Source organism: Colletotrichum paranaense (assembly GCF_030867605.1).
Source record: "Colletotrichum paranaense strain IMI 384185 chromosome Unknown Scaffold_7.1, whole genome shotgun sequence".
Taxonomy (NCBI): domain Eukaryota; kingdom Fungi; phylum Ascomycota; class Sordariomycetes; order Glomerellales; family Glomerellaceae; genus Colletotrichum; species Colletotrichum paranaense.
Window position 1 is genome coordinate 1,373,045 of NW_026848965.1, and position 24,351 is coordinate 1,397,395.

At 50.1% G+C, this 24,351-nt stretch overlaps 8 protein-coding genes across 8 annotated transcripts; 5 read left to right on the forward strand and 3 right to left on the reverse strand.

Moving 5' to 3' along the window:
• Window positions 1-2,248: 2,248 nt before the first annotated feature.
• On the reverse strand, window positions 2,249-2,584 carry CPAR01_09278 (uncharacterized protein; the record flags this gene model as incomplete). Its single annotated transcript, XM_060493543.1, has 1 exon — window positions 2,249-2,584. One exon carries the CDS (start codon window positions 2,582-2,584, stop codon window positions 2,249-2,251), a length of 336 nt encoding a protein of 111 aa, XP_060347673.1.
• Window positions 2,585-3,218: 634 nt separating this feature from the next.
• On the reverse strand, window positions 3,219-5,903 carry CPAR01_09279 (high-affinity methionine permease; the record flags this gene model as incomplete). Its single annotated transcript, XM_060493544.1, has 9 exons — window positions 3,219-3,531; window positions 3,585-3,837; window positions 3,890-4,201; window positions 4,265-4,358; window positions 4,415-4,677; window positions 4,749-5,016; window positions 5,110-5,177; window positions 5,230-5,518; window positions 5,760-5,903. 9 exons carry the CDS (start codon window positions 5,901-5,903, stop codon window positions 3,219-3,221), a joined length of 2,004 nt encoding a protein of 667 aa, XP_060347674.1.
• Window positions 5,904-7,711: 1,808 nt separating this feature from the next.
• Window positions 7,712-8,711, forward strand: CPAR01_09280 (uncharacterized protein; the record flags this gene model as incomplete). The annotated part of the gene is made up of 3 exons (XM_060493545.1): window positions 7,712-8,236; window positions 8,287-8,446; window positions 8,515-8,711. 3 exons carry the CDS (start codon window positions 7,712-7,714, stop codon window positions 8,709-8,711), a joined length of 882 nt encoding a protein of 293 aa, XP_060347675.1.
• An 809-nt stretch (window positions 8,712-9,520) lies between these two features.
• CPAR01_09281 (histidine acid phosphatase) lies at window positions 9,521-10,945 on the reverse strand (the record flags this gene model as incomplete). The annotated part of the gene is made up of 1 exon (XM_060493546.1): window positions 9,521-10,945. One exon carries the CDS (start codon window positions 10,943-10,945, stop codon window positions 9,521-9,523), a length of 1,425 nt encoding a protein of 474 aa, XP_060347676.1.
• Window positions 10,946-13,120: 2,175 nt separating this feature from the next.
• On the forward strand, window positions 13,121-14,055 carry CPAR01_09282 (capsule polysaccharide biosynthesis protein; the record flags this gene model as incomplete). The annotated part of the gene is made up of 2 exons (XM_060493547.1): window positions 13,121-13,276; window positions 13,342-14,055. 2 exons carry the CDS (start codon window positions 13,121-13,123, stop codon window positions 14,053-14,055), a joined length of 870 nt encoding a protein of 289 aa, XP_060347677.1.
• Window positions 14,056-14,509: 454 nt separating this feature from the next.
• CPAR01_09283 (short-chain dehydrogenase/reductase family oxidoreductase) lies at window positions 14,510-15,280 on the forward strand (the record flags this gene model as incomplete). Its single annotated transcript, XM_060493548.1, has 1 exon — window positions 14,510-15,280. One exon carries the CDS (start codon window positions 14,510-14,512, stop codon window positions 15,278-15,280), a length of 771 nt encoding a protein of 256 aa, XP_060347678.1.
• A 1,128-nt stretch (window positions 15,281-16,408) lies between these two features.
• CPAR01_09284 (flavonoid 3',5'-hydroxylase) lies at window positions 16,409-19,873 on the forward strand (the record flags this gene model as incomplete). The annotated part of the gene is made up of 4 exons (XM_060493549.1): window positions 16,409-16,619; window positions 16,731-17,349; window positions 17,412-18,022; window positions 19,020-19,873. The coding sequence occupies 4 exons, from the start codon at window positions 16,409-16,411 to the stop codon at window positions 19,871-19,873; spliced, it is 2,295 nt and encodes a 764-aa protein (XP_060347679.1).
• A 723-nt stretch (window positions 19,874-20,596) lies between these two features.
• CPAR01_09285 (uncharacterized protein) lies at window positions 20,597-24,243 on the forward strand (the record flags this gene model as incomplete). The annotated part of the gene is made up of 7 exons (XM_060493550.1): window positions 20,597-20,682; window positions 20,736-20,864; window positions 21,028-21,679; window positions 21,752-22,000; window positions 22,068-22,824; window positions 23,103-23,275; window positions 23,374-24,243. 7 exons carry the CDS (start codon window positions 20,597-20,599, stop codon window positions 24,241-24,243), a joined length of 2,916 nt encoding a protein of 971 aa, XP_060347680.1.
• Between the last annotated feature and the right edge of the window lie 108 nt (window positions 24,244-24,351).

Below are 24,351 nucleotides of genomic sequence, written 5' to 3' on the forward strand. Positions count from 1 at the left end.
TCTGGCGACCGAGGCAAGCGGCCAAGCTTCCTCCGGATGGTTTTTTGGATAAGCTCCGTCGGTCAGATTTTTGGCGTTGGGCGATAGCGCTGCACGAGTCACGAAGTGAAGCTCTGCCAGAAGGTATGAGCCCCCAGCCAAGACTGAGCTACGAGGGTTAGCGAGTCTACACAAAACCAACTTGAAGCTGCTGATCTGCCCTCTTGGCAATAAAAATCGAAGATTACTGCGATGTTCAAAAATGATGGTCCAACTTCCAACTGTCACAGCTATCGCCCTGCAGCAGTGCAGCTAGCTACCTGACCTCAGGCCCATTGTGCATCACGCCCCTGAATGACTATAGCCCTAGACTGCTTTGCGGTGCTGGATCGAATTTGCGAGAAATTTAACTTACACATAATAAGTGACTTAGACCTCACAGTCGAAGGGGACTGAGGCGGAGAAGCCTGGAAGTACTCAGCAGGTAAGCATGGACAGCAAGTGCGCGGTACATTTCGATCCTAGCGCAACGCAATAATCTCTTCGGCACCTGCTTCGATGCAAACCCGCCAAGGCCCCTAACTTCATGAGGTATCCATGAATTTGGAGTCTGCTACATCACGTTATGAAGATAGTCAGGCATCTTTAGTAAAACTGCAAGTCGATCCCACGCGATAAGTCAGTACGGACTGTAGAGTGGCTCGGCACTACTGTCGCAACCACGCAATCACGACGCTCTTTGAGACGTGAAGCTCATTGGACGTAGCTCTCGCCGGGGACCGCCAAGACTCTCAAGACGAGGAGAACTCGTGTGATCGGCGCTCAAAACCTCGAAGTTGTGGTATTTGTCTTTATTGGTGTGAGCTGTTCGGGCTGCCACTTGGCGCTGTTTGGACCCTCATCAGCTCCGTTGCTATAAATAAGCCTCCAAAGATGAACTGTCAAAGAAGAACTTCAGTTGGCACTTGACGGGCGATATGCCAAGGCCGGCATTCTTTCTCGGCGTGATGCGGTTTGATCAACATCGGACCATTTGTTTATTCTGCAACCTTACTTCATTCAAGCTTAATAGAGTGACCATTGGCATTCGTTTCATCACGTAATACCAGGAGCTCCATAATTCCCTCTAGGGCCAGCCTTTTGTAGATGACAGATGTGACTATGTAAGAAACCTGCGAGCCAACATCAACTTGCTTACCACGTAGTTGTACCTCAGATCGAGTGAGGTGCACCACGTACACGTGCAACGACAGTCGATGACGATGATTTCCATTCCGAGGGAGTCTATTGCAGAGAGAAATCGACGATTACTTAAGGGATCAAGGCTGTTTTCCCCTCCTTTCCAGATGCTGCATTACGCATGTGATTTGTGAAGAAAGTTTCAATGCTACAGAAACTACGCAACACTGATTGAATCGCGGAAAGCAGACGACTAAGTCCAATATGACTGAACCCAAGCTACCCGCTGGTCGACTACTCGTTCCCTTAAATATCAAACGCTTGGCTGTCTGTGGGACTCGTTCACAGTCTTGGCACGCGGGATTGTCCGCCAACTCACTACCGGTATCTACATGTACCTTACGTTACTTAGTCTGCAGCAATGATATGCCGAATTACCCCGAGTGCAACTTCAGGTTGACTCGAAATACCATCATATCGTAAAGCGCAGATGCGTGTGGTAATTAGCATCGATTCTCGAGGATAGGATCTCGGAGAGGCTTTCATTTCGTACCTGGGTGATGCCGGACCTTGGCAGTGAGGCACTCAATGAGAACGGAACCTGAGGAATGACATTACTGATTGATGAAAGTTTGCAGGCATGATAAAAGCGGTTTGAAAGAGGAAAAAAAGGGATCACCGATGGGTAATCGAACAAAAGGTTAAGCGATGGCGTGTAATGGAGGAGTTGCCCAAGCATCGTCACATAGGCCCCCGCCTTTGACCACTCAGCCATTATTTCCCAGTCACTTGTTGAAGGCTGAGGAGAAATAATACAATCAAGTACCTTTCGTACTGTATTCGAGGTATAGACGCGCGATGGAAGGTGAATATACTCACGTGCACCTCGTGGCTCTGCCCGGTGCGATCAACAGATGACCCACATCCGCCAGTATGTCACCTAAACTACTAGTACATATGACATCGTGTAAACATTGAAGGTATTCCATAGCACAGGCAACTGCTGCAACGTAATTGAAGAAAGCATGCTTCCGGTAAAGAGATGGTTGTTCAACACAGTTCGGCCCAGCTCCTTCATCTGCCGCCATCTTTACTTATTCGACCAAAACTTCTTATCGACCTTGTCGTCCTCAGCAGCTGGCGCTGAGTCATGCTTCTTCTCAAAGTCCTTGTTGTGCTCGTCCACCTCTCGCTGTTGCTCCTCCGTAAGCTTCTCTCCGTTGACGCTGGCGTTGGAAATCTTCGGCTGCGGTGGGTTGGTCTTCTTGGCATCTGCAATGTCCCTGATGTCCGTGGATGCCAGGCCGGGCTTGTCGCTGAGAAATCTGGCGCCGGAAGCAGCTGTTGTACGTGCGGCGAGAGGCATAGGACATGAGGCCGCCACCGCGGATGGCAGAGCCCGTCTTCGGAATGCGTTGCTCAACATTGTGAAGAGATGAGATGGTGGTCGAAGATTGCTGGTGATTGTGATTCTGGCGCATGAGCCTCGGGGGATATTTTCAAGATGATGTCTGTAATGTCTTTAATCAAACCAGTCTCTCAATGGATACCTTGATTGTTGTCTCGAGCTTCTGATAAAGGGAGAGAGCTGCATGATGTCATTCAGCCACACAAGCCGAGGCCGGGCGCATGCAGTAGCGATCGCCGCTTGTGTGATTGGCCTAGCGGCACGCAGGATCATGATGACATAGCAGCGCAACGCGGTTTGTTGATACCTTGTCTTGTCTGATAGCAAGGGAAAACTTAAGGGAATTGCGATTTGCCTGTGACCTATTGTCAAGCTGACGCTAAGACACTGGGGTATGATGAGGTTTTGATAAACATGCGAAAGGGAAACAAGAGTCCCCCTATATCATAGACGGTAGAAGTAGAAGTGAAACAGATGCGTGTCAATTGCTGACTGCTATCTGAGTCTTTGAGAACGATGTGTCCTTCCATCGGCCAAACTTCACGATAGCATCAAATGAGAAAGCCAAGAAGTGTAGCTTGATCACCTCAACAAGCATGTGGTTTGTGTACATCCGCTGACCATCGGCTCCTTCGCACTCCTCTAATCATTTTCAGACATTGTGAGTTTCTCTCACTGCATTTGGGACGTGTTTCCCAGTATCGGAGTTGCTTCCCTCGGAAGAGACGCGCACCCCCTTCTCCTGCACGAGAACCTCGTCGGCAGATGGCTCAATGAGGCGACCACTCGCATCGTGAGTGCTGTCCCATTCGGAAACGTCGGCGTTGGGGATCTTCCGGAGTTGATTGCTTTGAGCACCGTCATCGAAGCTAACGAGCTCTTGCCTCAGCTTGTAGCCTCTCCACTTGGGAAGAAGGGAAGCCCAGAGCCAGTAGTAGGCAGCGCAAATGAGGAGTCTGCGAGTCCTGCGATCAGCGTTCGCTCAAGAAACAAATATTAGGGGAGGGATTCCACTCACATGCCGATACCAGTAACGGCGTACGTCGCGTACCAGAAGCTGACATCGCCGGCATACTGTCCACCTGCCGGAGGGTACCACGGCATGATGAGAAGGTAGAGCTGAATGCAGATGTTGAAGATGATAACCACATGCCAAGCTTTGAACTCAGGCTCCGGAAGATTAGCCTTTCTGCGGCGCCAGCGAACAACGTAGATTCCCACGGCCATGGCCAAGTTGAAGGCAGCCGTCGGGAAAACTCCAAGGTCATTCACTAATCAAAATCAGTCTCCTGAATCGAGTGCCAACTGAGTGATGGAACTCACCAAAGGTGAAGGCATCTCCGGCAGGAACCGCCAGGATCATCAGAGCCGTCAGAGACCAGATGACGAGATAGGGCCCAAGTGGAGTGCCGAAAGGCTTGGTGGAAACCCAGAATCTCGTGTACGGCAAGACGCCCTGTCGGCCACACTCTCTGATGCGTCGAGACAGTCCGATGATAACTGCAATCATGTTTCCAAATGAAGCTAGTGCGATAAGAAAGTTGAGTCCCCGAACATTACCACTGTTGCCAAAGACTTGAGTGAAGAACAAGCTGGCCACAGTGAGGCCGGACTTCTCCAAGAGTTCTCTTGGGACTGTAACATCTTTTCGTTAGACATAATGCCAGAACCTCAATCCTAAAGACTTGGGCAACCTACCGGCGGCAAAGAATGCGACATTGGCAAACATGTACAAAATGTACACAGTCGTCAGTGCAGCTGTCGCATAGATCTTGAGGGATCGCACAGGATTCTAACGAGCTCTGGATCAGTCTGGGATCATTTTTCGCCTGGCGTCATGGCTCATACCTTGACCTCATTGGCAACGTTAAAGGCGTTGTTGTAGCCACCATAGGAGAAGATGATGCGGTAAAGAGCCGTAGTCATACCATAGGCACTGGCTGTCTTGCTCCCTGACCAAGCATCCTGGAAATTGGCCGTTGGGTTCTCAACCCTGGTGCCACCACCGAGTACCACAAATCCAGTGACGATCACAAAGAGCAAGGTACATATCTTCACGATTCCAACGCCATTGGAGAACCAGTATGCATACTTTGTGTTGAAAACTAGCGCTGCAGGTTGTTAGTGGATGAACCACGCCATGTCGGGTTTATGCGAAGGGTCTGGTAACGTGGAAACTCACTCAGGGTGGCCAGACTGTAGCAGGCCAAGGCGGTGCCCTTGATTTGCCAGTTGGTTCCCTCGTGTCCTGAAATGGCAATAAGATAATTGGCCATGACGGTGGCATTGGCACTTCCGAAAGAGAGAATGACGCTCTGGACCGCAAAGGTAGTTGGAAACAGCCACATTGGGCGGGGATATGCTTGCTCAAGGAACACAACCTCAGATCCTGATCGACTGGGGAAGTACGCTGTGAATTCGAGATAGACCGCTCCGGAAGCAAGGCACAACTACATGTAGGGGTAGAGATGATCAGCATTTACTCCATTCCTGGGCCAAGTAAAATGTTACATGTGGTCATGGGTAATACCACAGGAACGTACCAAATAACCAAGAGTCCAATAGACGAAGCTGACACCGACAGAGCCAGTGCCATTCAAGATAGAAGCCGCTTAACAGACTCAGCAAAAATTGGGCAAAAATATCGAGTCGGTCGAACCTACGAGTAGAGTAGATACCGGCGCCAATCATCATCGTGATGTTTAGAAGCGTGATCGTGACAGGGCCAACATCGTATCCTAGAGGCGAATTGTTCTCGACAGGCGCTCCAGAAGCATCCTGATAGGTGGGAGGCGCATCGTTTCCTCCTTTCTCGCCGATGTACTGCGTGCTGCCATTTGCGATCTGCTCTCGCTGGCCTTCAACAACCGTCCCTTGCGCGCTAGCGCGATCGCCAAACGGACGTCGCCAAGCCATTGAAACGAGTACCAAGACGCGAGGACACGGGTAGGGCTGAGTAGAGCGCCTCAGGAAAGTAATCTTCCGGTGTAGTTGGGCCGGCGATGTAAGACGGGCAGGTCTCGATCAAGGGTGCTGCACTGTGAGCTCATCAAAGGAATCGTGCTGGCTTCCACCTACCTTTTTAAACCAGGGGCCTCCCATTCTTCCTGCAAAGTTTTATCCTTGCATTTTGAATTTTGCCATCCGAAAAGGTTTGAACCCTTTGCGGTCTTCATCCGCTCTCGATGCCGACGAGCTCGGTGGTAATCTGGTAAACGTTCGCTAACGGGCCGTTCCCGATTTCAACATCCGAGGGGTGGATGACACAACCAGCCTCCGATGTGGGGGACCAAGGGGTTAAACAGGGTCTGGCGATGACAACAACTGTCACCAGCATGGCGAATCTTCCTGGTCAGCCAACATAAAGAAAGAAAACATGAGAAGACGAAGAAAAAAAAGCAAAACTCGAGCGCGGTCACCCAAAGCTTCAAAGCTCGTACAAAAACGGCATTAACTTCAAATTGAAGTGTGTCCCCGTGCCATTTTAACTTGGAAATGTATTAAAGTCAAAAATCTGTCTACAAGCATCATTACTTGACACTGATACTTGACCATCATCAACTAATCTGCAATGTACTGTACTCAGTCGTTGGGTACATGACAAGAGACAGGAGACAGTAAGCCGACGGTCGGCACCTCGAACCAACACCACGTCCTTTTTGACTGCAAAGTAGTAAAATGGTACGTAACAACGCGTTAGTGGTTATGGCGCAATTCAACGCCGGACTCCATCGCGTCGCGCGGGAGTTCCGTGTAGGGGTCGAAGTTGCGTGCTGCATTGCCTCACCTTTCAGCCGTCGCCAAGAAGGGAATAAACTCCGGCACAACGGGAATCTGTATGCAGGTGATTGTTAGAACATCCACTATCAAACCGAGCTTCTCTATGGACGCGGACGCCTTAGTAAAGAATGAGTTGGCATGGGGGTTGCAGCGGCCTGCGGCCGACGCCGATGGCCCATGTAGTACCGTTATCAGCGAAAGCTCCCGCAAGACTGTCGGGATTTTAACGTTGGTACAAGCGTTACGAAGTTTTCCACACCAGATCGCTTCCATTACGTACTGCAATGCAAAGAGAAGGTCTAGATCAATGATATCGAAGCTATGGCTTTGAGCATGCCGGTAGTAAGAATCCTCTCCGGTTGAATGTGCGCCAATAGGACTGCGTGAAACCAAGTGTAGGTAGGTAAACCTGAATATGCATGGGGGGACAAGATTCCATACATGTAGATACTGTATCAGGAGATGACCTTTTCAGGCTTCCCTTTTTCTGAGCTGCGTGGGCTGAAGCCACATCTGTTCGGTCCTGGAAAAACAAAACCTCCAGAGCCAAAGTCTCTACACTCCCGCCGTTCTGTGGAAACTCGATGAAAGTTGATGATTGACGTATATTATTCTCTTAAGCATAGGATTCAGACTGATTCTTGCGTCTCACATTCGAGAAGGGTGCGGGCTTTCACCAGGTACCCCTTTACTCACATGAGCGATACTCCTTGTCGGCATCTCATCCAGCTTTCACCTTCAATACCCACGAGCTATACAGTAAGGGCATCATCAAGTTATATTATAAGGAATATACTATATACAAAGGCTACTAATATCAGTGCTTTGCTTTCAAAGGAGTAAGGTAAAGGAGGATATGGGTATGAAGCTTAACGGGGCTTGCGACAATGCTATCAACCACATAGGTAGCCGATTATCTTCGAATGACACATCGTTGATTTTGAAACTCGGCCCTCGATGCCGCTCTTAGACAACCAATCCTCGCCCCGTCTCACCTTTTGACTTCGCTGTGGCCAATCATGGCCACCAAACACTCGTCTGATGATGTGGCCTGCCAATTCGAAGCAGCGGGGAAGGTTGCAAAGTCGAACTTCAGATGATCTAGATCCTTGCAAGTCTTGGGACATCAGGCATTCGGAGTCGGTACTCGGTGAACATTCCTGGCCGAAGCGGTAGTCTCGGCAATATAGAGTACCGATTCTCTGTAGTCTCGCAGTATTAAGAGTCAAGTCATTAGATGTCTTTTGCCATGACACGATTGAAAAGTAAGCATAATAGATTCTTTGGTCAAATGCAGGCACGGCAAGTGTTCATATTCCCGGCGTCTAACTTTCCATTGATCATCTGAATCAAAACATCTTAGTAATGAGCAATTCCGCTACACAACCCCCTTTCAAAGTGATCATTGTTGGCGCGGGTCTCGCTGGCAGCCTTCTGGCTAACGGGCTAGCGCGACACAATGTCGACTTCGAGGTGTATGAAAGACAAGAGAAGAACTCCAAAAGAGAAGGATATCAGATCCGCTTAGGGGAGGCTACATTTATAGGCATGCGAGCATGTCTTGACCAAGACCAAATCGATTCAATCTCCAAGCACTTCGGCAGGTCAGTGTCATCGCAGGCACCGATCTTGTACGACAAACACTTTCGTAAGATTTTCGAACCCGGGCTCGACCCGAACTATACACAATCCTCGCCTATTAGCCGCGTCATCCTCCAAAATGCTCTTCGCGAGCCACTTGACACAATGAGCAAGATTCATTATCAAAAGAAATTCAAGGACTTTGAAATTTGTCCAGGACTCCATCGAGATATAGTTGCGGTGAACTTTGATGATGGCACCTCTGACGTCTGCGACATTTTGCTTGCTGCTGATGGCAATAACTCGCAGGTAACTCACCCGTTCCCACACTCTTCTATGGATTTGCTTATTCATTCTAGATCAATAATCTCTGCGGACTTAACAACATCGAGGAAATAAGCTCTTTTAGGTCCTTTTTGACTAGATGCGACCTTCCATTGTCAGTTTGCCGCCGGCTGTCACCGGATCCGAGCTCACCCATAGCTACTTTACAAGATGGAAAGACCCTGTATTTCCAAGGTATTTGGTCACTGTGGAATCATTTGAGCTAATTGGGTTGGAATTTGTGCCAATAATCATCTTTCTAGTCTATATGCCCGGTGACATGACAGCTCGTTTTGAAAATGCAGATGCCGAAAATGAAGAAGAGCTAGCGTCGTGTATGCTCGGTGTTGGATTCTTCGTCGATCGCATGGCGACCTCACGCAGCTTCGAATCTTTGTCGCAAGCAGAAAAGTGGGATGCCGTTGACCATCTCTTTTGGGACTGGTCCCCAAAACAGTAAGGGTGTTTCCGCAAAGCCTGCTTCAAGTTCGAAATGTATTACTTACATGTTTCTCTCTACAGCCGATATATAATTGGAGTCTTCCGGGGTCAAGAGATGTACTACGGGGCACCACGAGTGTCCTCCCGTCCGTCGACGAACTGGCGCAAATTAGTTACATCAGCTGATGACAAACGGCTTGGGAACCCGCACATATGGCTCATAGGAGATTCTATACACTCAATGTTTCCCTCAAGGTAAACCCTTCGATAGGCCATGCAGAATTCCGGAACTGACATCAACAGGGGAATGGGTGGTAACCAAGCCATGCGAGATACGGCCGATGCCTTGCCGTTACTAGTCCGATTAGCAGAGACGGCAAAGACGACGGAAGGGCTGAAAGAGGCCGACATAATAGAGGCTTGCGACAGGTATGAGGGGGCTGTCATACCTCGAGCTTTTGAATGGGTGAAGAGGAGCGGGGGCAAGAATCCAATGGTAAGCGCCTTGTAACAACGAATAGACAAGAGTGCAATTGCTAATATTTCAAAAACTATAAGACGATTGACACTTCTAGAGTCACCGACCGAATTATGCTTTACATCTTGTCTTATGCTACGACGACGCGGAGATTGTGGCTTTGGTTGCGTTCGTGGATGACCCGCATGATGTTTGGTGCAAGAAGCCAGGGATAACATCAGATGCGGTTTCCTGCTGGCTAATCGGGGACAAAGAAGGAAGTTAACAACGCGGAGTTCCACCAGGTTGGATATCAAATTAAGGATGAGACATTAATTAATACTATGATTACAGGTCATTCTACGCTATGTTTAATTAAGGAATGGCTCATAACGCTTGCCCACTGTGGTTCCATTGCCAACCGCGGCATCTGTATAAATCGACAGGACGTCGGTACTGTTCTTGTACTCGACACCACACTTCTCAGAGAAGCCAGAGAACTGGTCCACTCTATCTTGCAGATACGTCTCGAAACCCTTTCTGGAGCAGGAAGTGCCGGGGCCATCGGCGCAATCAGGAAGGGGTTGAGGTGCGCTGTTTACCAGCACACGGTAGTAGTCGCCATTATCGTACCCATAGGCGCCGGTGCAGTTCAGACGCTCAACGGCAATGTTGCCAAGGAATGGCAGGATGCTGGAGGCCTTCCATGCACGGCGGTAATTGATGCGGTCAAGCGGCATAGTGTCGTTGATGGAAGCCTCGCTGCCACCAAACTCAGAGTTGTTGAAAAGACCCATCGCAACGATGACCATAGGAGGCAGTTCACGGTGAGTGAAGCTAACATAGATATCCTCATCGCTTGAGTCACCCATGAGCAGGTTTGCGGTGGCATTCAGCCAGGGGAGACCGACATATCCAGACGCCTCGGCTCCATAACCGACGTTGTAGTGGTAGCGGATGTCTTCCGTGTACTCCCAGGCGAGCCAATCGTCGGGGGTAAAGAGCTCCAAGTTGCAAAAAGGAGACTTTCCGCGGATGACGGTCTCGTATCCGCAAAGTTGCTGCATGCCAAAGATGTCGTTCGTCGTGAAGTTGAACTCTGGGGCCAAGTCATTGAAGCGGGCAATGATGGGTTTCGTGAACTTTTCCTGGTAGACGGCAGACTGTTTGCTGCCCGCAGAGGAAGAGTAAGCCGGGCAGGCCTTGTAAGGCGTTAAGCTGTCTGCGCCTGACTCCTCCGATTCGTAGATGCTGACGACGTTCATGGTGTTGTCGTCGGTCTCGAGCCCGCGCACGAGAGACTGGGCAGACTTTTCTGTCCTCTCTGCGGAAGAGGTCCATACTCTTTTGGGGAGTCTGAGGTTGGGGTATCTGAACTCGAGGTCGACGCCGAGTTGAGTCGCTTCAAGTCTCCCAACCCGTGTCAAGATCTCGGCCTCAGCCTCAGACACTGGTGCCTCCCAGCCCGACAAGAAGTTCAGGTAAGGGATCTTGCTCCATTCGATGCTCGTCTTGTTGCCCAGCTTTTCGAGGAAGGGCTCGATGTACTCTTCGAAGTCGAAGTCGTTTGCGTAAATGGCTGCATGTCGAACCAGGTAAGCTGCACGTTCTGCTTTGCATCCCTGTGGCGCGTCGGGTGATGATTGAGGGTCTTGTGATTCGAAGTACGGGGCAATGCCTCCCAGATGTGTCAGCGGGTTGAAGCTATAGGTAGAGTACAATGCTGATGCCGAAGAGTAGGCAACGAAGGGCAGCAGTTGGATGAGCTTCGAGCTCAGACTCTGTTGGCGAGCCATTGTATCGCGCAAACGATTGTGATGAGATAAAGTCCGCAGGTTGGAGATGAAAATCAGTGTGGAGCAAAACTTTAAAATCATCTAAACATTCTGGGCAGCTGTACGGAGCTCATATAGCTTCCGCTGTGTTGACGTTTTGATCCAATTTGAGTAGCTTCTAGCTGCGTCCAGCCATAGGTGAGATCATTGAGGAGCCGGAAAAAGTGGTAAACCTCGTTTCCCACTAGATTCCCTGTTTTGTTGACGTCAAGAGCAAATGTCTCGAACTAGGCGACTGGCTGGACCGAATGGGCAATGTGGATGTGATGGGGCTCTTAAGTTCCCCACGAAAAACCGGCAAGTCGGCTCAAAGCCAAGACGGGTGAGCTTGCTGGGCCTGTGCCTGGCCATCTCTACGTCATGTAGGGTGGGAAAATCGCCTCTATCGAAGCGCTGCGGCTCTTCCGTTGGCAACCACACCGACTTCTACCGAAATGAGCCTGGGTTGATGATTGGCACTTGGGTCTTCGGCTGATGCGTTGTGACGCTAAATGACAGCACTTGTCAGGGGCGTCCGTTGGCCGCGTGGAGCGTCAGCTCAGCGGACCGGAAGTAACGTGGAGACAAACTGGGCGCGGTGCAGACGGACTACCGATGGCGATGATCCCTTTACCTCGTGCTTTGACAAAGCCCGATGGAACGAATACGCTCGAGTTCACTGACGCGCGTAGCGTACTGTCATCCTGGTTTCCCGTCCCTGTGTTCACGGAGCTAGACATCTGGCCGAGTCCAGACTACCTACCCTGGTGTGTAGGGGCCCTGTGTGTGTTCAGCTACCTTAGCTGAAAGGTCTGGCACCATGGTCACCGATGGGGTGTCTGAGATGCCAAGAAATTCCCGAGGGTTATGCAGAGTACGCACAGTTGGATCTGCAGCACCATTATCTCTCCTAGAATTATTAGTGCATTGTTTATTTGCTCTGCAAGACACAAACCAGGACGAACGCTCGTTCATCTATGGACCTCCGAAAAATCGATCTGCTCAACTAGCAATCACTTGTACACGTGGAGTCTGTGCTCGCGACCTGCACTGAAATTGGACGAATGCACCAGAACATTGTCTTACACACTCCCGCGATTCTCTACCAAACCCCGATCGCAGCCATACCATCACCGGACATGCAGCCTCACAACCGGCAGGTGAGGGCTGCTGACTGGACATACAGGAAACGTAGACTCGTCTTACACGTTGCTCCTCAAATGAGAACAACAAGTAAGATCCTGACATTGGAGCTGCAAACATTCTCAAAATCTTCATGAAAGCGAATCTACGCGACAAGGAAATGCCACATAGCAATTTCCAAAGACGGGGCTTGCAAAGTTCGTAACACCGGCATGGCACCTGTATCCTAACCCGGTGTTTTCGATTTCGAAAACGGAGAGTTACTACGCATTCATGCAGAACACCACAGTGCCACTGAGAAAAGAAGAAAACCCGATTTAAGGTTGAAACAATACCGACTGCGTCTTGGCCAATCATAATGTCAAAATAGGCCTTTTCTCAATGATTCGTACCACATGAAGCATTTCAACAGGCTGGGTTTCCCGTAACCTCGGCCGATTTATCCCCACTCTAGATCGGATCCGATCCAGGTTTCGGCGCCGAGCGGGCTCATACTGGGCGAGTAGCTCCGGAATGGTCCAAGATTCGAGGCGCTTACCGCTACCAACGAGCTCATCCTTCCAGAAGAGTGCATCATCCACGCGATGGTATAACTGCTTACATGTACTTTCTGGGTACATGTTCATGTAGATTTGTAACCTCATCGAATACGATCCAAAGTGCTAATAACTTGCAGTAACCATTACAAATAGCCCAGTGAAACTTAGAGTTTGTGGAAATCATCAAGTCTTCAGAAGGGACTGAATTCAATCACTATGGATGCGCGTGATAAGCAGCGCCTTGCAACGTCCGCTTTTGACAAGAGTATCCGAGTCCATCAATTCAAGGTAAATGACTCGCTGCAACGACACTGCTAACTGACTGACTCGTGTGGCCACGTCGAGGCTTTGAATATCTTCCGTGGCCATCTGGCTTAGCCCGAAGTCTTGGCTTTGACTTCATGTTACCTGACTTTTTATCCCACGACCTTCTGCAGAAGAATTTAACATGATAGACTCCACGCTATGGAGAACAATGGCAGATGCGCTGGGGGCTGCTAAGCCGTGCCTTCGTCAGATCCTCGAGCAGATGATGCAATCGGTCGCCTCAACCAAAGCCCAGGCAGCATGGGGAGTGGCCACAGCTGCACTACTGTACCTGAACCTGAAGAGGATCCCTTTTGTTTGGCATGTGAGTCATAGCTGTGGACATGATTGACTACCCTATGGAGAAATCGGTCCTAATGTTAATGCCAGTTTCGTGTGTTCAGCCACATCTGGTGGCCCAAGAATGGGCTTTTCGAGCACAAACCTGGAGCTATCTTCCAGCCGGTAGTCACACCTTCTCGGGTTGCTCTGCTGGAGACCGACTACAATTTGCACAAGTCAAATAGCACCTACTTCTCTGATCTTGATGTTGCTAGGACGGACCTTCTCGCCGCTCTGAGAGCTCAAGCAATTGACGGCGGTCTGTACAAGGATTACAAGAGAGGTGTTCAAGTTCTGCTCGCAGGCACCTCCTGCACCTTCAAGAAGGAAATCAAGCCTGGTGCTGCCTTTAACATGCAAAGCAGAGTCCTCACCTGGGATAAGAAGTGGCTGTACATTGTAACCCATTTTGTCGAGAAGCGGAAAGGGAGCAAGTCGCCCACCTACCAACCATGGAAGGAAGTAGATGAAGGCAAGACTGACCAGTCATCGCCTCTTGTCTATGCGACAGCAATCTCGAAATGCGTTGTCAAAGCCGGTCGTCTCACTGTGCCACCGCAGAAGTTCTTCCAGGCGGCAGGAGTTCTTCCTTCGGAGGACCAACCAGAAGGATCCATTGCAGACGCCACGCCAGAGGCAAATGACTTCGGAGGGTGGACTTGGGCAAAGGTTGAGGAAGAGCGTCTGGAGGCATTGAAAATTGCTGATGGTTTTGCCGGTGGTCTAGATGCGGCGCACGAGAAAGCCAATTTGTTGGTTTGAACGTTGACCAAGTGTTTCTGTGCAATGCCAAGGCGAACATGTTGACAGAGAGACAAATTAGAATGATAGAAGGTTGAGAAGTGGACACGGAAGTTGCGGCACGCCATACAGATATGCGCGTGTAGACCTGGATATCACGCAACCATCACTTTTTGCTGACGTGAGGTGCTTATATGGTCGATGGATTGGCCCTAAGAGATTCACGTGTTTTTCTTGACCCCTTGCCCTGGTCCTGATCCTTCCGATGTTGTACTTATTTAGAGTGGATGCCGCGATCCCGCTGATCACCTCTTCTTTACCGCAAAGTCTCCCTACAACCTTATCACACATCACCACGTTCAACTGATCCTTTGCCAACTACCGGTCTTATAAGTTGCGCCGCCGACGAGCGTCCATCTATACCCCAGCCTCGCGCTCTGCAGTTTTTGATTCCAACATAAATCGCTGTCCGACAATGCCGAACACCGTATATGTCATTACTGGAACCAACAAAGGCATCGGCCTTGGCCTAGTGAAGACCTTGTTAGCGAGACCATCTACAACAGTTGTTGCCTCCGTTAGGAATGATGAAGCTGCTTCTTCACTGAAGTCGAGCGTCCGAGATGTAAACAAGGGTAACGGCAGCGAGCTTTTTGTCATGTTGCTTGACTTCAACATCGCCCCTGATAGCACTGCCGCCCGCAAAGCCTTCGATACGGCGACTGGCGGTGCCGTCACCCGAATCGATGTTCTCATCAGCAACGCCGCCGTATCCGCCACAGCATCGCGCTCAGTCTTGACCACCGCCGAGGAACTAAGGAGCGCATTCGAAATCAACACCATCGCACCCTTGATGGTGTTCCAAGGTCTCTGGCCGCTCCTGGAAAGACCGCAGGGAGCAGACGGCCCTCCTGCGAAGTTCATCGGAATCACGTCATCGCTTGGATCCATCGAAGAACAAGAGCCTCTTCCTGCTGGCGCTTATGGTCCCAGTAAGGCTGCGCTTAACTGGTTGGTCAAATCGTTGCATATACAACATCCAGACTTGGTAAGCGTGGCTGTCCACCCCGGATTCGTTCGAACGTCTATGGGTGAACATGCTGTGAAGCAGTGGAACTTTGATCTCAACCGACTTGACACGATTGAAAGCTCTGTTACTGGCGTTCTCGAGGTCATCGACGGAGCGAGCCGTGAGTCCACGTCCGGAAAATTGGTAACACAGACTGGCCAATTGATTGCATGGTGATGGGGGGTGCGTGATTTCCCATCTCCGGCCGAGTTTACCCATTCGTACGAAACTCCCGACAGACTGGGGTTCAATGGTCTTAAGCATATTCGAGATGCGTCTAGCATGATGTTGCAGTTCCCAGTAACTGCGGGATAGTTGGCTGTATCGAGTATCCTTTCGGGTAGCTGATAATGACCATTGCCACAAGTAAAATCTCCAAGAGTACCCGCAGGCTGTAGTCTAATAATGCCATACCGCGTATCAATAATGAAAGAAGACGACTTCGAAGATCTAAAGAAAACACCTACCTAGGCTTTTGACGCGGGAAGTGCGTGACACGATCGTGTGCCGCCCAAAGTCCCAGCCCTGTTCCTACATGTACTGTTATATCCTTTTATAGCTGTTACTTCAAGCGTGTCAACAATTACCTCCAATACTTTCTATGTTCCTCGGATAATACGTGTTGAATCAAATCGTAAGGTAATAATCTTTGTTAGTGATCTTCAGGTGCCAGGCATCCAACTAACACTGCCATTTACTTGCGTGTGTATTCGAACTACCTGAGATACATGTCTGCTTGAGGTAAGGAATGCGACTTTTGGTGGGCGGCCGACATGACCTCGAGCGTAAAAGCCCTGTGAAGGCATACCGTTGCCTAGACTATTTCGCCCACTTCTGGCGCCAGTGGTATCGCCTGCAATTTTCATCATTTTCTTTGATAGGTTCGCAGCCGTATCACTCCATAGAAGTTTGACAACCATGGGAATCCTTCCACGAATGCCGATCACGGTCCCTGCTGCTCGCTACGACACATTTCCACAATTACGTCGCGTCTGTAGAATTAGCTGCGCTGTGGTTAGTCGGTCGGCTCTTAGCGGCGGGAAAAGTGCCGAGGAAGTTCAAGTGGATGCAACATCAAGCGGACTATGCCCGTCACTCCTCGCCCATGAGACGATGTCACCGTTGAAGGGACCCAGTAAGAGGAACTTTCAGGCCTCCACCGAAACAGACCCAGCACTGGTTGCGGAGGAAGATCAGCAAATTTGGGACTTTGGTCGAGATTGTAATGCCAATTTCAGATCAAGTGGAAAACATAGAGCCGAAGTTTTTTTTCTCTGCTACAACTCGTTCGCCATTGTTTTCAATATGGCTTTGTTCAGTTTTGGCAACATTTTGCTGCTCTCTGCAGCCTATGTGTTGTGGAAATTACTTTACCAAATCGTGTATTATCGCTTCTACCATCCGCTAGCCAAATTCCCCGGCCCTTTTTGGGGTTCGGTAACTCGACTGTGGATAACATATCATAATGTTAAGGAGGATGAGTGTCGGGTGAATCAGGAGCTTCACAAGAAGTATGGTAAGTGCACGTCTACCAAGGCATCAGGTTCACAATAAACTTACCTTGCATGTAATGAATATGTTGAGTCCATACATTCAAACAGAGTCAAAAGTTGACTCGCAATATTAGGGCCTGTCATTCGCATTACACCTACCATGTTGCTTGTCAGTGACGCAACCAAGTTACCGGAAATCTACCACCGAAATGCCAACAAGTCGCAACACTACATCACCGGCAGTTTCGGAAAGACGGAATCATTGTTCAACATGCAGGACCATGCAGTTCATGCTCGCTTCCGTAAGATCGCTGCGGCGCCTTACTCTTTTTCAAACATTCGGAAGATGGAGCCTCTGCTTGACAAGCACATCGAGCGCTGGATGTCCAGACTAGATGCATTCGCTACTTCCGGTACCAAGATGGACTTTGCTCCATGGGCAGTCTACCTTGCTTACGATATTGTCTCTGAAGTTGGCTTCGGACAGCCTTTCGGTTTCATTGAACAGGGGAAAGATGTTGAGGGACTCATCCAAGGTTTTCACGACGGCCTTGTGCCGTTTGGCATACTGGCACGGTGCTATCCGTTCACAAATTGGGTCAAGAGCACTTTCTTGGGGAAATACCTTGTCGCATCGCCGGAGCAGGACTCTGGAATCGGGACTTTGATGAGATTCCGAGACGGGCTTATCGTTCAAAGATTCAAAGACATCGAGAAAGGGACGACAGATGGACGTATCGATTTACTACAAACGTCAGTATTCTGCCCTAAAATTACCCAAAGTTTCTCAGTATCACTTACTCACATGTTCCTAGCTTCATTGAAGCCCGGGACGAGGATGGAAACCCTCTTGATCTGGACTACATCAAAGCCGAAATCTTACTCGTCTTGCTTGCTGGAGCAGATACTACGGGCACTGCATTCCAGGCCTTCATGATGCATATCATGACAAATCCCGGCGTCTATGATCGTCTCATGGCCGAGATTGACGAGCAGACTCGAGCTGGTAATCTTTCAGAGATGCCTCAGTACGCGGAAGTCCAGGAACATTGCCCATTCTATGTGGCGTGCATTCGCGAAGCCATGCGATTGAATCCTCCAGCGCCCAACATCTTTCCTCGGCTTGCTGGGAAAGGCGGTATGGAGCTTTACGGCAAGCACGTACCAGAAGGAGCTGAGGTTACTTGCAACCCGTGGCTGGTGCATCGCGACGAGAATATCTTTGGTCCCGACGCTACCGAGTTCCGACCAGAGCGATGGCTAGAAAGCGAGGAGAAGACAAAGGAGATACTCAAGTACAACATGGGGTTTGGATACGGGGCCAGAGTTTGCCTGGGAAAAGACCTTGCAATGATGGAATTGTTCAAAGGGCCTCTTCAATTCTTCAGGACTTTCAAGCCAGAGATCCTCAATAGTGGAGAGCCTGGTAAGTATGTTGTGAAAGGGGGCGTCAGTTTCTTCAAGGATATGTGGGTCACCATCGAACGACGACCGAAGGCGCTGTAACTATCGCGTATAGATTTCTTACGATGTAACGGAAGACAGGAACCTGGTTATTTGACGTATCAATTACGAAAGAGTTCTATTCTTGGCTTTCATATACGTTGAAGCAAGTGAAAGCAATAAAGTTGCGATATGAAGACGCTGTCTTGGTATCTATCGAGGCGGGAAAAGAGAGACACGATGCGTGCTCTGGCCGTAGTGGCGTACCCTGTGCTATGAGTTCTCTGGCGCTTTCGAGGAATTCGGGATGCTTGATTAAAAGCCTGGGATTGAGCTTGTATCTGTCTAGCCGACTTTCGATCTGCAAATGATTCGCAACCGCCCAGGCAACATTCGGCATGTCAAAAATGTCTGTTGCCTTAGATGTTGGCAAAGACACCAGCCCCTCGCTGGCGTTCCCATAATCGATCGTCTCCATCGCTTGCACAAGGCCCGCTACTTTGATGTACACTTGCATAGGAGGCGAAATCTACAACCAAGTCGCTTAGTGAAGCTTCGACAACATACGTGCCGACGATGTCGCTGACAACTTGATCAATACAAGGGTTAGCGGCATGGTACCGAACGAGACAGTCACGGATGGAGGGGAAAGGAAGCCAAACGTTGATAGCTCAGGAGCTATCAGAGCATATGCAAAAACATTTCAAGTTGCCAGTTCATTCATTCACCTATGGAGATGGCATGGCTGGATCTAAAAGGATCAAAACAGCCCTTGCCACATTTCTCAACCGACACCTGCAGCCTTCAAGCCCCCTAAAGCTAGCGCACTTTACAATCACAAACGGCTGCAGTTCTGCCGTTGAACACATCGCCTGGGCCATAGCCAATCCCGGTGATGCCTTTTTGCTGGGACGGCCTGACTACCTAGAATACCTTTGTCCCAGACCCGGTCTTAAGAACTGGCTGTAAGGTCATTCCAGTGGACTTTTGGCCTATCGACCCCCTGGCCGCCGAGGCAGTCGACCACTATAAGCGTGCTCTCAAAAAGGCAGCTATGGGGTGCCAGCGAATCGCAGGGCTTATTGTATCAAACCCACACAATCCCCTTGGCAGATGTTATTCTCGCGCCAGCCTGCTCAACCTCAAGAGTTTCTGCTCCGAGAATGGCATGCACTTCATCAGCGACGAAATCCACGCCTTGTCGGTGTGGGAAAATCAGGTGGACCAGGGGCCTGAACCAGCGCCTTTCACTTCATGCCTGTCACTCACCTCAACTAATTTAACACCCGACCGAATCCACACGATTTGGGGCATGTCGAAGGACTTCGGCGCGAACGGGCTTCGGATCGAGACTATCATCTCTCAGTCTAATCTGTCTCTGCACAAAGCATTAGTGGCTGTAGCTCTTTACAGCTCTCCATCTTCTGCATCGGATGACATCGCAGCTAACATTCTCGAAGATGAAAAGTGGTCAGACATGTTCATCCAGACGAACAGGACAAGGCTTGCCGATAGGTACAGGCTTGTCGCGCATTGGGCGAACACCCACGGCATCCCCTACACGACCGGCGCGAACGAGGCTTTCTTCCTCTGGGCTGATCTTGGGAGTGCTTGGAGAAGACACAATCCTGGAACTGTCGAAGAAGAGGACCTGGATGACTTCTTGATGAAGCTCTTTTTGAAACACAAGGTATATGTTTCTTCGGGAAAAGACTTTGGTTCTGAGAGTGTTGGGTGGTTCCGTATTGTGTCCTCTCAGGATGAAACTCAGTTGCTTACTGGCCTGGAAAGAGTTGCTGCTGCACTAAACCCCAGGGTAACAGCCGTACTATAAGTAAGTAGTCTCCTCGCCACGGGGCCATTGAATTAATTCCACCCATCTGCAATATTCATGATCCCACCTCAAGAAATCCGGACGCTGCAGGTATCAACCTAAGCGAAGATATTCTTGGATTGCTACGTAGCTCGCATTGCCGAACTCGTGAGGAAGGCTTGCAAGACCCGGGGGTTGCGATTCGCAACCTAGGTACCGACAGCACTAGGACGGCCCGAAATTGTCGATTGCAGACAGAAAGACACTGAATGCAGGGTGAATCGGGTGCTGGAAAAAGGGCCAGAAGTTCCAGCCATGACCCGGAACTAGCGTCTTATCGTTGTATCCAATTATGAACAGAAGTATGTTTCAAGTAGGTGTATCCGTACGATCCGTATGATAATTGCTGTCTCCCTCTCCCCTTTGCCGAAGCTTGAACTTGCGGGTGATCGTCCTTAATGCGGGGTAAATCTGGAGAGTTCCCCGCGCGGTGAAATCTCGCTATCGGGGCAACTAAGACTACCTGGTATTAGGCAGCATGGATACCTATGAAGTTCCGGAATACCCGAGCCAATGCTCAGTGAACTTTCTCTAGGCACATGAGAAGGGGCTCTGTGGTTCTATGCCTTCGTCCACTTCAAGTGTCCTTGCTCAAATCCCGACCATGTTCCAAATAACATCACGCTGAGTCTCTCGAAACTATCTCAGCTCTGACGCTCGACACTGTCGGAATCCAATCCTGCAATGGTGCCCTCCGATGGGAGCAGTGATTATCTTATCGCACTGCGTCATCGGCGGAATAGAAGGGTCCCTTACGTCAATCAAGCATGGTAAGCCTTCCGAAGACCCGCCCAGGTCAGGAAATATCTAACACGTTTCCAAGCATCGAATGCAAGAGGAAGAAGATCAAGTGCGACGGTGTCAACCCCTGCGCGGCATGCACACGGAATTCGGTCACATGCCAATACCACCCACAGCGTCGAGTTCTAGGCACTCCGAAGCTCAGTTCAAAGTAAGTTACATCCCTTCAATTACACGTTGTACTTCTTCAAGTAAATCTTTGGAAATCTTCTCTCCTTCGCTATCCTACCGGGGGATCTATATAGCTCACGAAAATTAAGGAACCCGGATCCAAGCAGACCTCATACTTCTCCTCAACATGAAAACTCACTCAGCGTCTCAAAAACTGTATCTACACACACTCGATCATCACAATCGCCTGGCCAAGAGACGAGTCCTGTCCTTGAGTCTGGGCCAAATCTCATGTCATGTGACGCAAGTAGTAATTCTCCGGAGTTTTGTGGCCCATCAAGCTCTGAGTTCACTTTTGGAGTTGTCAAAGGCAATCTCGAGGCCATGGGAATCCCGCCCTCTATATTGGACAAGTCTACCCCGAAGACCAACCCTGCCTCAAATACGCCATCTCAGCTGGCGCAATATGGGCCACTCATGAAGATTCTAGCCCGAGATCCGCTATGGGAAATCAGCCTCGAAGATGCTACCAACCACATCCGAGAGTGGTTTTCGGGCACCGGCTTTCTCTACGCCGTCGTCAGCGAAGAGCAGCTTCTCAAGGTTGCTAGTAACGTGTTTGACACTCTACGGGCCGTCAACGTTCACGAGACGCGGGGTCGAGGAACTCTGGCAGAGTGTCTTTTCCACAGTGATACTAACAAACTAAAACTTATCCTGGCTACTTGCTTGACTTTGGAGAGTGGCAATTGCAATGACTTAGCTCAGAGGCTCTTTCAGAGCGCCACCGAAGCTGGCGAGGGGCTTCTATGGGGTAAAAACTCGATTAGCAACATACAGATGCTGGTGTTGATGGTATGTATTGCTCTTATCTGGAACAGGCGGAATATATTTCCCGGGTGATGTTACTGACGGGTGCACACGTAGGCCCTTTACTACTATCACCTTGATGAAGAAGTACGGACCGGTCGCATCATTGGATTTGCAGCTCGGCTCTGCCTCGAAATGGGCTTACATCGCAGGGCTTCTGTAGATCGCTTTACCAACTCGGAAGAGCAAGCAGCGGGGCTACAGACGTTCTGGTGTGTGTACATGTTAGAGAGAAGGACAAGCCTGGGCCAGGGGATACCGTTCTATATACAGGACTGCCATGTCGACCCCACACTACTCGCAATGGTAAGAGTACACCAACTCCGTGACGTTGTACTGGATTATTCTCCAAGACCTGCTGACAAGCCGATAGAACGGACATGATCCGGTGATGACCGCGCTTCTCGACTGGACCAAACTAGCGGGCAAGACGTGGTACGCCCTCAATAGCCAAGTCGAGAAAGAGAGTGAGCTTAATATCGACAAAATCGACTATCTCGATTACCGGATAGAGCAGTGGTATCAACTCCTGGCTGACGACCTGAAGCTTGAACCCATTCAGCCGGGGCAAGAGGTTCGACATGTTCAGGCTGTGCTATTTCTCCGCAAGAGCCATTTGCACAACTTGATCTGTCGCCCGGTGCTCCAATCTGGTACGCGGATCACGCAGTATCAGAGACATGCTCACAAGGCCGTCGCCGTTGCCAAAGAGTCGCTACAGATGCTCTCAGGCCTCAACGAAAATACCGCCATCATAAAGCGTAATCCGCTTTTTTTCAAGCACCTCTTACTAACTGCTTTTGGCAACCTGTTACTGGCTGTTGTGAATGCCAGCTCCATGTTCTGCGACAAAGTCACTGTCGAGTTTGACATTGCGCTGGATATGATCAGAGCCCTAAGCAATAGGTCGACGTTGTTGCTGACTCTTTGGGAGCGACTTCAAGGCCTACGGAAACTCACGACACGGCTGTCTGCCTCTTCGGCCACGGCATCGACTAGCAGCGGGCAAGGTGAACAGAGAGATCGTGTCGAAAGCCCTTCTGATGCTCTATTGTTTGGCAATATGGGAGATATGATGGTTTTTGACCAGCTGAACGGTTTCTTTGATCTTACGCCCATGTCCACGAACTGTACAACGGGCAATTGGACTTTTCCGATTGGCGATTGAGCAAGTTCCGGTCACTTCCGAGCCGGAACTAATAGCGGGGTCAAACTAACTCCGGTCATCCCGTCAGAGTAAGAACTTATTAATAACCAAGCAAAAGAGCCAGCTCAGTGCAGTCAACCCCGCTGTCTCATCTAGCAAACGCTGAAGTTGATGTGATCAAGATCTGAATCAGTGTTTACTTTAGTGTTTGTTCAGCTTTTAGACCCTGCATTCCTAGCAATTGTCTCTCTACGATCGCAGCACTTCCTAACATGGGCTCCCCATTTCCGATGGAGACATTGGCGGGGTACACGTCACGAACAGTGCCCTTCAAAGTTACCTCAGATATAACCATCAACGCCGACGTCGTGTACCCCGAGAAGTCAGATGGCTCTCCCGCTGTTGTGCTGCTGCATTATCACGGTGGCTTTCTTGTAAGCAATTGCTTCCGTTCGAGCCGCATACCCATATGAATCATCTCACTGGGTCGCTTGATCTACGCCGTTCGAAGCTAACAGGAAGACTTTCCTAGATCGTCGGAGATCGGTATTCGTTCTTGCCTCACTGGCTTGTGCATGCCTCCGCCTCCCGTGGATGGGTCTTTGTGACTCCCGAGTACCGCTTGATGCCCGAGTCGACCGCACACGACTCCGTTGAAGATGCAGCGGACGCCTATAAATGGGCCCTGTCGTCACTGCCGGAGATCATAGGCCGTCCGGTCGGTTCAATTTTAGTCGGTGGGTCAAGCGCTGGTGGGTATCTAGCTCTTAACACAGCCGTCTCGGCTGCTCAAAAGCCTAGCGCACTTCTGCTCATCTACGGGATGCTCGATCCTTCTGGAAGTCGATACACAACTCCCGGGAAAAATATCTTCGGCCGGCCGCCAGTCGAGACCGGGCCAATCCTGGAAAAGTGGCCCATGGCCAAGGCTTCGGGCGAAGAGAGGAAGCCTGTCTCAGCTTATCCGATATCAGGCGACCCGTCCGCTGACCCCAGATTTGCTCTTACGTCGGCACTGCACATCGACGCCCTCTTCCCCGACTACATGACTGGCGTCTCTGGTCTTACTCGTCAGATTGCCACTCAAGGAGCTGCAGCAGTACCCAAAGAACACCAACTTCTATTCCCACTTGACTTTGGGGATTTCAGTGGCTTCCCGCCTGTCATGCTACTCCATGGTGCGAACGACTCAGCTGTACCGGTTGAGTGTAGCACCAGAGCCGCAGAGAAGCTCAAGGCATCTGGAGTGCGTGTGTTGGCAGAGTTTCCATCTGATGCGGAGCACGGTTTCGATGGAAGGTCCGGTAACGTCAACGTCGAGACTTCAGCTGGGGATTCGGTGACTGCTGTGGAGTCTCTCAGGAAGGCGATTGGTTTCCTCGAGCAGCATGCGGCCAAATAGCATCGACTTTGAAAAACTCAGCTTTCAATGGAGCCTGAACATAAGCCGCGTCAACTTACATTCGATAAGGATGTTAGAGTCAGAGAGTGAGATTTAACAGGTGGATAC